Raw genomic sequence first — 14,553 nt, 5'->3', positions numbered from 1 at the left:
AAGATAGAACACCTCCAAGAAATATCAATTCAAGAAGGAAGGAAGGCAAAACAAACTAAAACAATTCTTTTCCCTGCTTGAAAAGAATAGCAACTGCTTAGGCTTTCCTCATGAATCATAAAACAAGGGAAGGTGGCAGCAGAAAGAAACAGAAACTGGATTTTTATTTGTCCGTGACTTTCAGTTATATTCCCACTGACAAACAGCTATGCTATCTGCCTTCCACTTCTTGGATGCAATGAGAGATGACAGAGGGTTTCCTAGAGCCTTTAAGGTTGCAATATTTCATAACTTTACCTTAATAAATCTGGAATAATTCACCTTTGGAATAAAAAAAGTCCTAAATTTGATTTTACTATCTTCCTTCCATGAAGAAATGTGGTTCCCTTCCCCGGTCAGATATCCCCACATGCTCTGGGTGTTACTAAAACCCTACAGCAGCATGGCAAATGCCTCAAATCACTTAGAGATTTGAAGGCACAGTGATTCACTGTATTTGTTACAGTTCCTCGCTGTCCTGCTTTTGCTGGTGAGCGGGCAAGGGCTCCAAGGGCAGAGGAAGTGTTTGCTGAGATGATGCTCAACGTGTGAAGCAGGCACTGCCATCACCACCAGTCATTTGTGACCAGGATGTGTTTCCTGGTGTGGTATGAAGACTAACTCACAGGTGAAGGCTTTCCTTTGGTTTGCAGGATTGTTTCAATAACTTACAGTGTAATGGCATTATCATTTTAAACTGAGCTTCCATTAAGTTATACAAGTAATCTGAAAGGCCCTTCATTGTTACCTCCTCTTAATTAATTTTGGCTTTATGGCATTTGGGGGACAAATTGCCTTAGCCTTCACATTTATCCTATCCTACTTGGCACAGTAGAGATATTAAAGCTCTTAAGTGAATTTCTTGTCAGAAGGATCTAAATCACACAGCTTATGAGAGTTACTTGTGGAGGATCAGTTTTACTCTCCATTTAGCTTGGCCTCTAAACTCTGGGTGCCAGCCTGGTGCTTGCAAATGACTTTTACAGAAGTAGGCATTACGAGTGGGGCATCAAATTTATCTATCTGCAGGCCTGAAGCAAGAAATATATTCTGCTTTATGTGCTTGGTTAGGCAATATTTTTGTTGAAGTCTGCCCTTCTCATTCATTCAAGCTCTTTGTGGCCTGTATTGTTCCTGTTTGAGGCCATTCAGCTTTGTTACTTCCATGTCAATAATGATAATGATGATGATGATGATAACAACGATAAAAATAATAGACTGTTATAAATAAAACATGAGAAATATTGGTGATTGGGAATTCATTGGAAAATTAGATCAATGACTTTTCAGTTTAGGGCTGTTTTCAAAACACATCTCATATATATCATAGAATCATAGAATCATAGAATCATAGAATCATAGAATAGTTTGGGTTGGAAGGGATCATTTAGTTCCACCCCCCTGCCATGGGCAGGGACACCTCCCACTAGATCAGGCTGCCCAAGGCCCCACTCAACCTGGCTTTGAACACCTCCAGTGATGGGGCAGCCATAACTTCCCTGGGCAACCTGTTCCAGTGCCTCACCGATCTCATGGTGAAGAAATTCTTCCTTACATCAAGCCTAAATTTGCCCTCTCCAGTTTATACACATTCCCCCTCATCCTATCACTACAAGCCTTTATGAATAGTTCCTCTCCAGCTTTCTTGTAGGCTCCTTTCCGTTACTGAAAGGTTGCTATAAAATCTCCTTGGAGCCTTCTCTCCTTCAGACTGAACAAGCCCAACTCTCTCAGCCTGTCCTTGTATGGAAGGTGCTCCAGCCCTCAGATCATCTTTGTAGCCCTCCTCTGGACTTGTTCCAACAGTTCCATATCCTTCTTATGTTGAGGATTCCAGAACTGGACTCAGTACTCCAGATAAGGTCTCACAAAAGAGGAATAGAGACGCAGAATCACCTCCCTCAACCTTCTGGCCACATTTCTTTTGATGCAGCCCAGGATACAGCTGGCCTTCTGGGCTGCGAGAGTACATTTCCAGCTTATGTCGAGCTTCTCACTGACCAGCACCCCAAAGTCCTTCTCTGCAAGGCAGCTCTCAATCATGTCATCCCCCATCATGTACTGATAACAGGGATTGCCTGGACCTAGCAGTAGGACCTTCCACCTGGCCTTGTTGAACCTCAAGAGGTTCTCACAGGCCAACTTCTCCAGCCTGTCTAGGTCCCTCTTGATGACATCCCATCCTTCCAGGGTGGCAACCACACCACTCAGCTTGGTGTCATCTGCAAACTTGCTGAAGGTGTCCACTTGTCACGGATCTCCATCTGGACTCTGAGCCATTGACCACTACTCTTTGAATACGACCACTCAACCAGTTTCTTATCCACTGTACCATCCACCCATCAAATCCATATCTCTCCAATTTAAAGAGAAGGATGTTGTGGGGGACCATGTCAAAGGCTTTACTGAAGTCTAGATAGATCACATCCATCGGTTTACCCGTGTCCACTGCTGTGGTTACCCCATCATAGAAAGCCACTATGATGGTCATACAAGTTGGACTCACTGAGTTGCTGTGGAAAGGAACTAGATAAAATATTGCTTGCAAAGTTCTGCTGCAATAAGTGCATTCAAAGGACACAGATTACTGGTAATATTTTAATAGAAAGTTGGTGAAAGCATGTCACCCTTCAGTGATCTACAACACAGTCTGTAATGACTGCTTACACAGAACTACTGCAAACAGTTAAGCTCAAATGTCTTTATCTTGATCTCTCCAATGTTTAATTTCTCTGTACAGAACAATGCATTGAAAGGCTTTATACCCTAAGCAACTAAAATGCTTTTGCCTTTTAATTATGCCTAAACAGTGCTAAAATGATAAGAAATGTCCTTTAATTTAAATTTCTCTAGCAAAAGGGTAAAATTACACTTCCCCAATTACCTCTCTACCTCTTTGAAGGTACCCAAGACATTACCAAAATTGTTCAGAGAGTCACAAAGCTCGCACTCAGTCTGTAGCTCCTCCAGCTGTGTTCTGATTATTTTTAGGATAAATTCCTGCAAAGGATGTGTTTATCTTATCATGCAAAAAAGTAATGTATACAACCTAGCAAACACTCCTGACTTGCATGGATCCAAACAGGAGATCTGGTGGTACTGGGAGCTTGCTCACCTCAGCTCTAGGAGTGAAAATCTGAAGGAACTTGAATCCCTTTACTTTACTCTTCAAACTGTCATGTATATGCTGAGGTTGAGAAAAGATTAGGAACGATTATACTCTTCTTCTCATACACATTTATTTTTAAATTATACTGTGTAATAAAGGACACTAAAATGGCATGTAATACTTTAACCTTGTGTCAGTAGATTACAGAAATAGATTTAATTAGAGATGGGGAAACTTTTCTTGTTTCTTTCTTCCCTCTCCCCGCAATGCTCTCTCGTCCTACCCCCTTCTCAGCTGCCTCTGAGCCCATTTGCCCAGAACAGAGGCTGCAGAAAATGTCATTGTCCTCCAGATAAATGCTGTGCAAAGTGTACCCATGAGACAACAGTGTGACAACATCACGAGTCCAAAGCAACTCAGCTCAGGATCAGATTCTATCAAGTTCCATCAACATTAATCAAAATCTGTACTTTCCATCCTGATTATTTAGGTTTCTCTGGTTATCTTTGCTCCCATGTCTCTTCTGAAACTGCACCTCTACAACAGAGGCCAAAGCCTCTACAGTTGTGGAACTACCGCCCACTTCTCCCCACAGGTGCTGAAGGCCCTCTGACAGGGTTTGCTCCTGTTGACAGAAGCTCATGTCTATCTACCACTCAAAATGACAAATATAAAGCTTTGAAACCACACAGTTTTCTTAAACATCAATCTTATATAAAGGCTTAAATTGTTACTAGGCTGTTTTGTGGATGGAATGAGGCATTTACACTAAGACAATAAAAGAATTTATAGGTTCTCTAAAAATGAAGCTAGAGATAAAATGTCTTGTGTAACAAACGACGTAGAAAAATGGCTATGCAAGGCAGTGGGATGGGGATGAGGCATGATGGAGAAGTTTCTCTAGGCAGAAAGATGGAAGACACTGAAAATGCAGTATTCCTGTGAGCTAGGATCATCTTCAAGGCAAGTGAAGATGTGTGGCATTGAGAAGCTATGAGTTTGGCTGACTGCCAGCAAGTACTATGATCTCAGAATATTGATGTTTTGTACTAATAATTACAAAATCAGCAGCTGTACAACTACGTATTTGGATAAACACAAGCGTAAGTGCATCCTATAACATGGCAAAAGGAAATGAAGTATGGTTGAAGTGACAGCTCATTACAGTAACATTGATGCCTAGAAAAGACAGACATGATAATGATAACATAACAAAGGATAAAGGAATCTTGATATTCAAAATGAAAAAAAATGACAATGAAAACATTCATGAGCAGTGAGAAAAATACATTAACTTTCTGTAGTGAGAGCAGATACAGATCAGACAGAAGACATTAAGAAAAAAAGAAAATTTACTTGTCTGCATTATAAAGGCATACTGGGCCAAAAAACCCCCCAATCCTTCTTGTATGCCAGGAAGAAATCTACAACCACGACAATATTTTCTGATACTCTCTCCAGAGCAGAAAAATGTGCTGAAGCTGTGGAGCATCTAAACAGCCAAGAAGAAAGCCAAGGGTTGGAATTACGTCATCTGAATGTGCTAACAAAATAAACTTGTTATAGGTTACCCCTCAGGTACTGAAAAGTGACAGTAAGTGGAACAGAGAGATGTCTGAAATCAGAAAGTACTTATTAAGGGGAAGGAGCTTGATGAAAAAATTAGGAAGAAGTACAGAAGAAAACTTACTGAGACTGGATAAGCATTTGGCAAAAATCACAGTAATGAAGGCCATTTGACACAGTCATGTTCAAAACCTGGCTTGGATGTTACAGGATGTGTTTGTTTATTGAATGCCTGCACCAAGAGATACGATCATAAAGTGTTGTTTAAAATCTGCTGTGCATAAGGGTCAGCACTGCTCAGGCAATTATTATTTCATGGAAACTCACTGCTTTTGGGATGGGGACAAAGCATCTCTGTGAGGAGCAGTAAGCCAGCCAGGGAAAAGGTAAAATCCTCTTTCACAACAGCCTAAAGTTTCAAGGCATGGAAGGAGTGGAGTTAATACATGTCCCATCAGAGTGCTTGGGTTTTGATACACATACAGATTACACCTACAGAGGGGTGAATCTGGTGCAAAGACCGCAGTTCACGTGCACCAGACATTTTGGCTTTGTTTATTCTGTTTGGTAAAGGAAGACTCAAGCATAGGCTAAAATATGTTTTCCTTAACCTGTGCTGTTTGTCTGCCTTGTCAGCAAGAAGACAGTGGTAGTCTGGCACTAGCTACATTCCCCATGGCTTTGCACAATATTGTATCAGGCTTCTCTAGAAAGAAGCTTGGATTAATTTCTGTCCTACACTGGCTGTGCAAAACATGCAGGTCCTTATAAAGTATAGTGATACCTGGTAGCGAGCAAGTCCAGGAATACCTGTGTCCTTCCCATCCACAGACAGGTATGCATATGGACCTGCCAAGAGGTAGGGTTGGCACAAGCTTTCTTCAACATAAAGCTCCACAACTGCCAAAAAGACAAGAGCTCTCTGTAGGTGACTTTGGGCTTACACTAAACCTAGGCCCCTGCCTGCTAGCTAAACATTTCCTCTGAACCGCTTGATGGCTAATTGCCTGATAGTTTCCCTGAACAGAGATGTAATCCTAGTTGTCACTGCTTGAGTGGGGCCTCCTCACAGCATACAGCTGTGCAGAACAGCTGGGAATGGGAAACTTTCTTCCCACTTATTCACTGAACAGACTGAAACGTTTTTCCTTTTCTCTGAACAGAGACAAAATGTGAATCAGTTCCTGTTCTCTGGGGAGACCTTCTAGCAACCTTCCAGTACACAAAGGGCCTACAGGAAAGCTTGGGGCGTGCAGCGACAGGGTGCGGGGGAATGGTTCTAAGCTGAAAGAGGGGAAATTTAGATGAGATCTTAAGAAGTGTTTTCCTGTGAGGGTGGTGAGGCCCTGGCACAGGTTGCTCAGAGCAGTCCTGGATGCCCCATTCCTGGAAGTGTTCAAGGCCAGGATGGATGAGGCTTTGAGCAATCTTTTCCAGTGGGAGATGTCCCTGCCCATGGCAAGGGTGTTGGAACTGGATGACCTTTAAGCTCCCTTCCAACCCAAACTATTCTATGGTTGTCTTTTCATGAACAGTAGGATGCTAAACCCTCTCCTAGTAAACATTCCTGTGGCTGACTCCTGCAAGACGCTGAGCAATCCCTGCTCCTCTCCACACTCTTCCCACACTGCTACACCCCTTCATGGTTCAGTAAGGGTCTAAGAATAAGCATTTATACCAGTGGACTCATTTTGTGTTGGAAGTTCATGTAAGACTATGCTTACATGATCACCTAGATCTAAGAACAGTTCAGACCAAGATGCTGCTTTGCACTTCCGCCTACAAACCTGCACCACTGAAACAATGCAATTCACAGAGTAACTTCCCCACTGGTGCTGAAGATTTATATGGATTGCTTTTCTCTTCTTAAATCTCTCCTAACAATGCTTTGTTCAAACACAATTATCAGATTTGTAATTAAAAAGTTGGTACTTGCCAACAAACAGCGCATGGGTCTGCTTGGGAAGCAATGCTATTTCCACAGCTTTGTCCAAGAAGATGTACTGATTGGTAAGGCCTGGGAGAATGAGACATTGTAAATTATCTTTTACCATACACAATTTCCTAAGTGAATGCTGGTTTCCCGAGAGTGTGTTTGTCTGATTTGTATGAAATCACTTGGGTAAACACACATGATATAGAACAGATTATTAAGCCCTTTATGATTAAAAGAGTAAGTGTTGATCTTTTTAGATAACAATTAATTTGGCAAGCAAACACTTATTTGTAACAAAAGTAAAGAAAATCCCAGAACTAAATAATAGATAGCCATCTGTCTTAACTGCAGACAGAAAATAAAAGTATTAACTTATATGCAGGAATGATTCTCCAAGGCTAGAAGGTGACAAACAGCAGGACAAGATATTGCTCTCCACTGCAAGATAACAGCCAGCAGTCTCCCACCTGAAAAAAACGAACTGGGGAAAAGGATATCTACCATGGACCTGGTGGGAATATGCAAACACAGAAACCCTACTGTGCTTACCTGCCCAGTACATGCTGTGATCCAAAACTAGAAGCCAGGCCCTCTGCTAGCCATTTTGTAAAACACACTGGGAAGGTGGAAATACATCCTGTCTAGGGTGATCTTTGAGCAGTTCTGAACAGCAGTGGTTTGAAGATGGTAACCCAGATATTGATGAAACTCCAGGCAACTTATTGCTAATGATTTTTTTTTCCCCAGAAGGTTGAAAGGAATGAGTGTTCAGTAGGTTTTCAGAAACTATTTAAAAGCAATCTGGGTCTTTTGCAATGCTCAAAGCAGGTCTTTCAACACATAAATTGCAAATATAACTTTCATATAGGTTTCAAATAAATAACAGATGTAGTACATTTTTACTACAATCTAAATTCAGCTCTTTAGATGTTGACATTGAAATCCTTTCTTCTTTCTTTTCCATTGGACCTGTTAAAAGCATGAGTGCTCTGCCAAAATGTCTATGTTTTGAAAGGCTTTTATTCTTTTTTCATTCCTTTTGTTCTACTGCTACAACACACATTGATGAGGTCGGTGGCATTTTGTAGCTATTGTTTATATCTCACCCAAACCTGCCATAGTCAGTGAGACTATTCCCACAGCTTTACTAAGCTTCAAATATGGGTTTTATTTGAGATTTAGCTTTAGCTTCAATTCATGTCTCAATTCACTGTGCCTGTCAAACAAGCAAGGAATAGTCAACGTTGTCACATCCTACTTCTACAAAACAGTGGTCAGACATACCCAACAGGTTTTAAGTTTAGGAGATATAACAAATTCACAGGCTCTACAATTAGAAACACCATCTTACAAACATGCAGCAAGAAGAAATTCAACTAATCTGATGTTTGTTTATTTCCTTAACGTTCTATTAAACAAGAAGCTCTACAATGAGATTACTCCATTTTGTCTCTTAATAGTATCAAGATATGCAAAACAGGTTTACTGCTAGTGGCTTGTATACAGAACAATATTTTATAGCTAATTATGAAACAGCAATACTATTGTGACACAATGAAATACTTATTCTTACTGTTATGAATCAAGACCATATTCTAAAATGACTTGCAATTACCTTTTTAATTGGATATAAACCCTACTAAATTCTGAAAAAGCTAGTTAGATAAATATAATCGTTTTAAATCTGGGATAATATGAGCATAAAATATTTTAATTAAACACATTGCAAAAACAGGGGAAAAAAGAGACATTAAGTAGTTCTCTGTTACTACAACCAGCTGTAAATCAGACCTTGAGGTTTTTTTTTTGGAACACCTGAAGTCTGCCATTGTCCATGCAAGCATGGATACACATCCTCCCAAAGCACTGTATTAATAGTTTCATTGTTCACTGAAGAGGAGGTGGCACCTGGCTTTTGTTGGTATTGCACCACATAGAGAGGAAAGTGTACTAATGCATTTACCCCCACAAATCCCCAGGGCTCAAACCATCTAGCAGCCTTCTTGTTGTTTATGTACATAATACAATGAACAATAAATAAATAAAAAAAAAAAGGTTAAGCAAGTAGTTTTTTTAAAAAATTGTATCAAAGTTCAAAACCATTGGTGAGTAGATCAGGAAAATCTTTACTTGATCTGTTAGTTGCAATTACTTAATTTGAAAAATTACTGTCCCTCTGTGATAATCTCTCCTATACCTTGATCATCCATGCTGTCAACACAAATTAAATGCCAGGCATTTATGACCTGGCACTGCAAACAAAATCTAACATTTTGCACACACTGCAAAGTACAGGTCTGAATTCAGTTTGCCTCAACAAATATTAATAGTATGAACAATTGAAGTCTTCATTACAAGCTGATCACAGCTTGTTTGCAAGTTTTACCAGAACATGGGATTCCTTTTCCCATACTCCATTTCATGGTAAAGGGGCACGGAAGAGGCACGTGCTTATCTCAGCAGAATGAAAGAACAGTTTAAAACTTCCCTGGGTTCCAGTCAGCTTAACATGCTTGTTAAGCTTGTTAATGTGCTTGTTATTTTTCAACACTATTATACCTCCATTTCACATACTAGCACATCCAAACCAAATTATACTCACACACACTTCAGCAAGTAAAGTGGTTACATTTAGATGAGCTGAAATGAATCAGAACTTCCAGATATGATAAACCAATAATATCAATTATTCAGAAGGAAACACCTTACTTCTTACTGACTTACTCCAGTAAGGACTTAACTACATATTAAATTGCCAGTATTTTTGTGGAAGTTGTTGGATTCTGCATTGAATGACATAATAACCAAGTAATTTCATGAATACATATTGTAGAATACATATCTAAGACTATCAAGAAATTTTATTTCATCAGTAGCTCACCATTAGGAAAAAAACAATACTTCAAGTGTGGTTTTTTTCAGGATTAAATACTTTCAGAAGCCAACTCTTGCTTGGATCATCCTTCGGTATCAGTATGCAACCAATAAATATTTATGTTAACACTTAGCATCATCTATAAGCACATTAATTTTCTATTTATTTGAAGAGCCCATACTATCTAGGAAGGATCTTCCAGTATTTCCGTGATCTAGACTTCACTGCAGATAAAATTCCCTCTAAATTTAACTCTTTTATCTGCATACCTGTAGAGGATTGGTTAAGAAGGAAAGGGCATCAGGACACTGGCTCTTTAAGGTTTGATATTTTGGCAGTGCCTCAGTCTCAGAATAACCTTGACATTTAGAGGAAGTTGGCTTGTAGCAAGGCAAGGTGGGTAATGTAGTAAGTAGTACAGATGAACGCAAGGCGGAACAAGAACAGAGCATGCTTGGCAATCACTATCAATAGGCACGTAGCACGTAGTAACTGCTGACCAATCAGTGTGTGAGTAGTGGACACAGACCAATAAGCACTTTACACGTAGATTGTAACACGGTGTATAAAAGTTGGTGGCGGGTTCGCAATAAACTGAGCAAGATCTAAACTCACATTGGGTGTGGTCTTGACTACGGCTGTTCTCCTCGCAACACATACCAAATATTAAATTATATTGGGTTACTGTCTGTACCATTCTATTTTTACTGCAGCTCTTCACGGACGAAGATTCAAGTCCTTTGAATTTAGTAGAATTTTGACAGCAATTCAGGCAGTGCAAATCTTAGCTCTGGACACATAACTGTGACATTTATGAATTTCTAAGCTCTGTATGTGTCTATAGAAACTGTATTTACCTGCTGTGTGAATCCAGTCACCGGATCCTTGACAGCCATCTTCATCATCACAATCCCCACTTGACTCCATGTCTTCACTTCTTCCACCGCCACTGCCAGGATCTTGAGAAGCCCATCTTTCCAGTTTTGATTTTACCTTCTCAGTAACCAGCTAAAATGGAAGAAGCAAAGTCAACAATGGCCATAATATTTGCACAGTTCTGGTGACCAAGCTGGGTTTGTTAAAGGACAAGCACTTTCTCACTGACTTTCAAGAACTGGTCCTCAAGTTGGCAGTTTTGGCAGTGACATGGAAATATTTTGGAATAACAGACTGTACCATCAAATATTCCCCACCACAGATGATCAGGGACATTTATCAGACTTTTAAATGAGAACATCACATCTGGCCTGCAGCTTTTTGCCTTGCAAACCACACTTTGGAGATCACTGGTTAATGATGGTACAATCTGCCAGCTGAAAGCTTATGTTGGGCTATTTACAACTGAAGACAACAATGTATTTGACAGCTTTGAAGAATTAAGGATATCAGCTTCTTTTCATTATGGGCTTGGTCACTTGGAAGCCTTGGCCCCTGGATGTGATTTTTAAGATGCTGGTACCAACTGCAAAATGTTCATTAAGTTTCACTCAGAATGTGTTTCTTGGACTGAATATGGAATAAGAAAGCCTTTTTAGAAATATATCTAAACATATCATACTAGGTCACATTTACTATAACAACATATTTAGGCAAGCTGAGAGAGTTGGGGTTGTTCAGCCTGGAGAAGAGAAGGCTCCAAGGAGATCTTATAGCGACCTTCTGGTACCTGAAGGGGGCCTACAAGAAAGCTGGGGAGGGACTGTTCCCAAAGGCTTATAGTGATAGGACTAGGGACAATGGGTATAAACTGGAGAGGGGCAGATTTAGATTAGTCATAAGTAAGAATTTCTTCACCATGAGGGTGGTGAGGCACTGGAACAGGCTGCCCAGGGAATCTGTGGCTGCCCCATCCCCGGAGGTGTTCAAGGCTTGGATGGGCCTTGGGCAGCCTGATCCAGTGGGAGGTGTCTCTGCCCATGGCAGGGAGGTTGGAACTAGATGATCTTTAAGGTCCTTTACTACCCAAACTATTCTACGATTCTATGATTTACTCCCTAAACTCATCTTTTTGATCTTTAGATAACTCTTCTGTCACTAAAAAAAACAGTTGCTATTATTAGTGCTGTGGGATGAAATGCTTTTTGACTTCACTGGTAGTTCTGAAAAATTAAAAGTACCATTTTATTTTCAGTCAATCTAAACACAGCCTATCCAGGGAACAACAAAAGCAGCACTGTTTGATAAGAAAATAAGTAACTGGCTTAGACTTAATAGATTCTATTGTAAGGCATTCATCAAGGAAGGGTGACTCAGGAGAAACTTGAAGCTGGCCCCACACCCACCTGAGAGAAGCACCCACTTGCTGAACTACATGGCACTTCTCCTGTTGGACTGTCCCATTTTTATATAACATTTCAGAAACAAGGTGTTCCATGTTCCTTGGTGCCCACCCTCCTCAACATCTTGTGTTTGTTGATGCTATTGCAAAGGATACCTCAGGGCAGTGGAGAAGGTGGGACACCTTCTGCAGCAAAAAGCCTATATAGCTCAGCTTCTCCGACAGACCAGTGATAGGGAAATGCTCTGATTCAGAGCAGACTTTTGAACAACCTGGCTAAGTTGCCCTAGTTATTATCAAGTTGGACTCGATGATTCGGTGGGTCTCTTCCATCCTGGTTATTCTATGATTCTAAGTTTCCCTTCCCCTAATCCTATCATCCCAATTTTGTGAGTGACTATCAAATTCACTTCTGAAACTTGCTGGAAAATTACACTGGGGTGTGTTGGTTTTGTTTTTAAGTGATGAAGTATCCAGTATTTCTGATCACTTCCTTCAAGTAGCTGAAAGTCAACCTACAGCACATATCATTAAATCATAATGGTTTGGTTTGGAAGGCACCTCAAAGCCCAACCAGTTCCAACCCCTTTGTCATGGGCAGGGACACCTTCCACTGGATCCAGTTACTCAAAGCCCCATCCAACCTGGCCTTGAACACCTCTAGGGATGGGGCAGCCATAACATCTCTGGGCAACCTGGGCCAGGGCCTCTCCACCCTCATAGCGAAGAACTTCTCCCTTACATCTAATACAAATCTACTTTCTTTCAGGTTAAAGCCATTACTTGTCATCCTTTCACTCCCTGCCCTTGTTAGAAGTCCCTCCCCAGTTTTCCTGTAGGCCCCCTTTTAGATACTATAAGGCTGCTGTAAGGTTTCCCAGGAGTTCTCTCTTCTCCAGACTGAACAACTCCAACTCTCTCATATGAACATTGTTTTGAAAGGCAGCAGCATGTGTATCTTCTTTTCAGAGTTATGAAAACCTTGACCATGTTAACACTGCTTGCGTGGTATCATGAGGTATGTTTAGGATCTGTTATTCTAGTTATGTGGAAATATTTCAACCAAATGGAAAGACTTTTTAATGCTTCTCAAAGCTGGTAAGATTCTGGATATATCCAATAATCTTCATCATAAGTATCTTCCCCCAAAGTATTGCAGATACATTTATCCCAGAGGACTGTGATTATTCTTGGCACTGAGCAAAACGTATTTGGAAATGTAGCTACTTTGAAGATTCAAACACTTTTCACACTAAAAAGGAGGTGGGCTGTGAGCTGAGGGAGGAACTAGAGCACAGGGCTAATACAACTGTATTAACTGGGTTGAAAGGATGATGAGGGATGCATCAGTTTCTCCATAGTGGAAAGATTTATGCAATAGTCTCCTTCTTCTAGAGATACTGTGAGTTGCCGTCTTCCACTCTGGGCTGACAAATGCTTGGATCAGTGCAGCAGATATCCTGTTCTATGGAAAAAAAAAGATGCCAGCTACTATCTGGCAGAACTCAGGAAATTTTTCACCCTTTCACTGAAAAGATCTGTTTGCTCATTCCAAAGACACAAATAACTTCACATTGCAGTGGGAAGACCAGTAAGTGGGAGGAGAGGACATAGACTCCAGTGGGGAAGTGCACTGAACACTATCTAATTGTTACTCCATGGTTGTTTTTTATAAAAAAGTTGCTTAGTGTTGAGACTCATTATTTGCAGGCGTAAAGACTGATTCATGGCAATACACAAGAACATTTTGTTGAACAATTGGCAAGCTTTGCCTATGAGGAAGAAAGATAACTCCACTTTTTCACAGATTTATTGTGTCCTGACCATATTAGAGAAGACTCTTTCATTCTTGGTTATGATCTTTCAGAATGAAAAGAAACAGCTAAGTAGTGAACAGAACCAACATGAAATTTAATAAGGCCTTTTAACAACTGTTTGCCAGCAAAATGTTTACAGGAACGTTTACTGTCTGTTAAGGTATTCCTCCTTTTCAAAAATTTTTTTTCATTCAGCACTCAAGGCTCCATCCTAACCTCAGCTCAAAATAAACAAATACTTGAACCAAATGTTCACCAAATTCTTGGCCAAAGAATAAGAAACAAGCTCAGATTTTCAACATGGTGTACTGCAGCATTTTACAGACTTCTGAGCTCTCAGCACCTTCACTACTAAAAGAGATTAAGCACAGCCCACATCTGCATTTCCAGCCGACACTAATGTTGGTGCACCAAGCTCCTTCCTGGCCTCCCAGGAGACAGGGGAATCAACTCAGGTAACACCTACCAAACCTTTTCACCCTGTATGCCCTTTCCAAACCTTTTCTAGCAACAAATTTTTCTATCAGTGGCTACCATTCACCTAGAATAACAAAGCAACACCCAACTTTGCACAGAGATAATGATTTATCTATAAATAAACCCATTCCAGGAGATTACATTAGTGAGGAGGTCCACCCACATTCTGCTGCCCTGTTGAGAAAGCTATCTCACCACTGCACAATGACTTGTGATCTAGCACACTTCTCTTTTCCAGATTTTGAAGGAATAGGTACTTTGGCCACATCTTTAGTGAGGTACCTGTTTTAGAGCTATAGCAAAGTGTATGCCAGCATTTCTCCATCTTGTCTCATCACAGAAACCTTTCTCAGGGGCCCGTTACTGCACTGAAATAGCACAGATGGCATCAGTATGGATTAGGATGGTGGAGCTTTAGAAGATCATAATGAAAGACATTAACCTTCACTTTTTATT

At 40.5% G+C, this 14,553-nt stretch overlaps 1 protein-coding gene across 6 annotated transcripts in view; it reads right to left on the bottom strand.

The window, feature by feature from the left end:
- Positions 1-14,553, bottom strand: part of LOC138724681 (glypican-5-like) — a 480,713-nt gene that overhangs the window by 148,420 nt on the left and 317,740 nt on the right. For 4 of the 6 annotated variants that reach the window (XM_069864872.1, XM_069864870.1, XM_069864871.1 and 1 more), the window contains one exon: positions 10,383-10,533. The exons of the other annotated variants lie outside the window; for them this stretch is intronic. In XM_069864872.1, the coding sequence (XP_069720973.1) occupies positions 10,383-10,533 (151 nt within the window). The remainder of the gene's footprint in view (positions 1-10,382; positions 10,534-14,553) is intronic. 6 annotated transcript variants of the gene reach the window in all.

The sequence above is a fragment of the Phaenicophaeus curvirostris genome, chromosome 10 (assembly GCF_032191515.1).
Source record: "Phaenicophaeus curvirostris isolate KB17595 chromosome 10, BPBGC_Pcur_1.0, whole genome shotgun sequence".
NCBI lineage: Eukaryota > Metazoa > Chordata > Aves > Cuculiformes > Cuculidae > Phaenicophaeus > Phaenicophaeus curvirostris.
The sequence above is the reverse complement of the archived record's forward strand: the minus strand, read 5'-3'. Positions and strand labels throughout refer to the sequence as shown.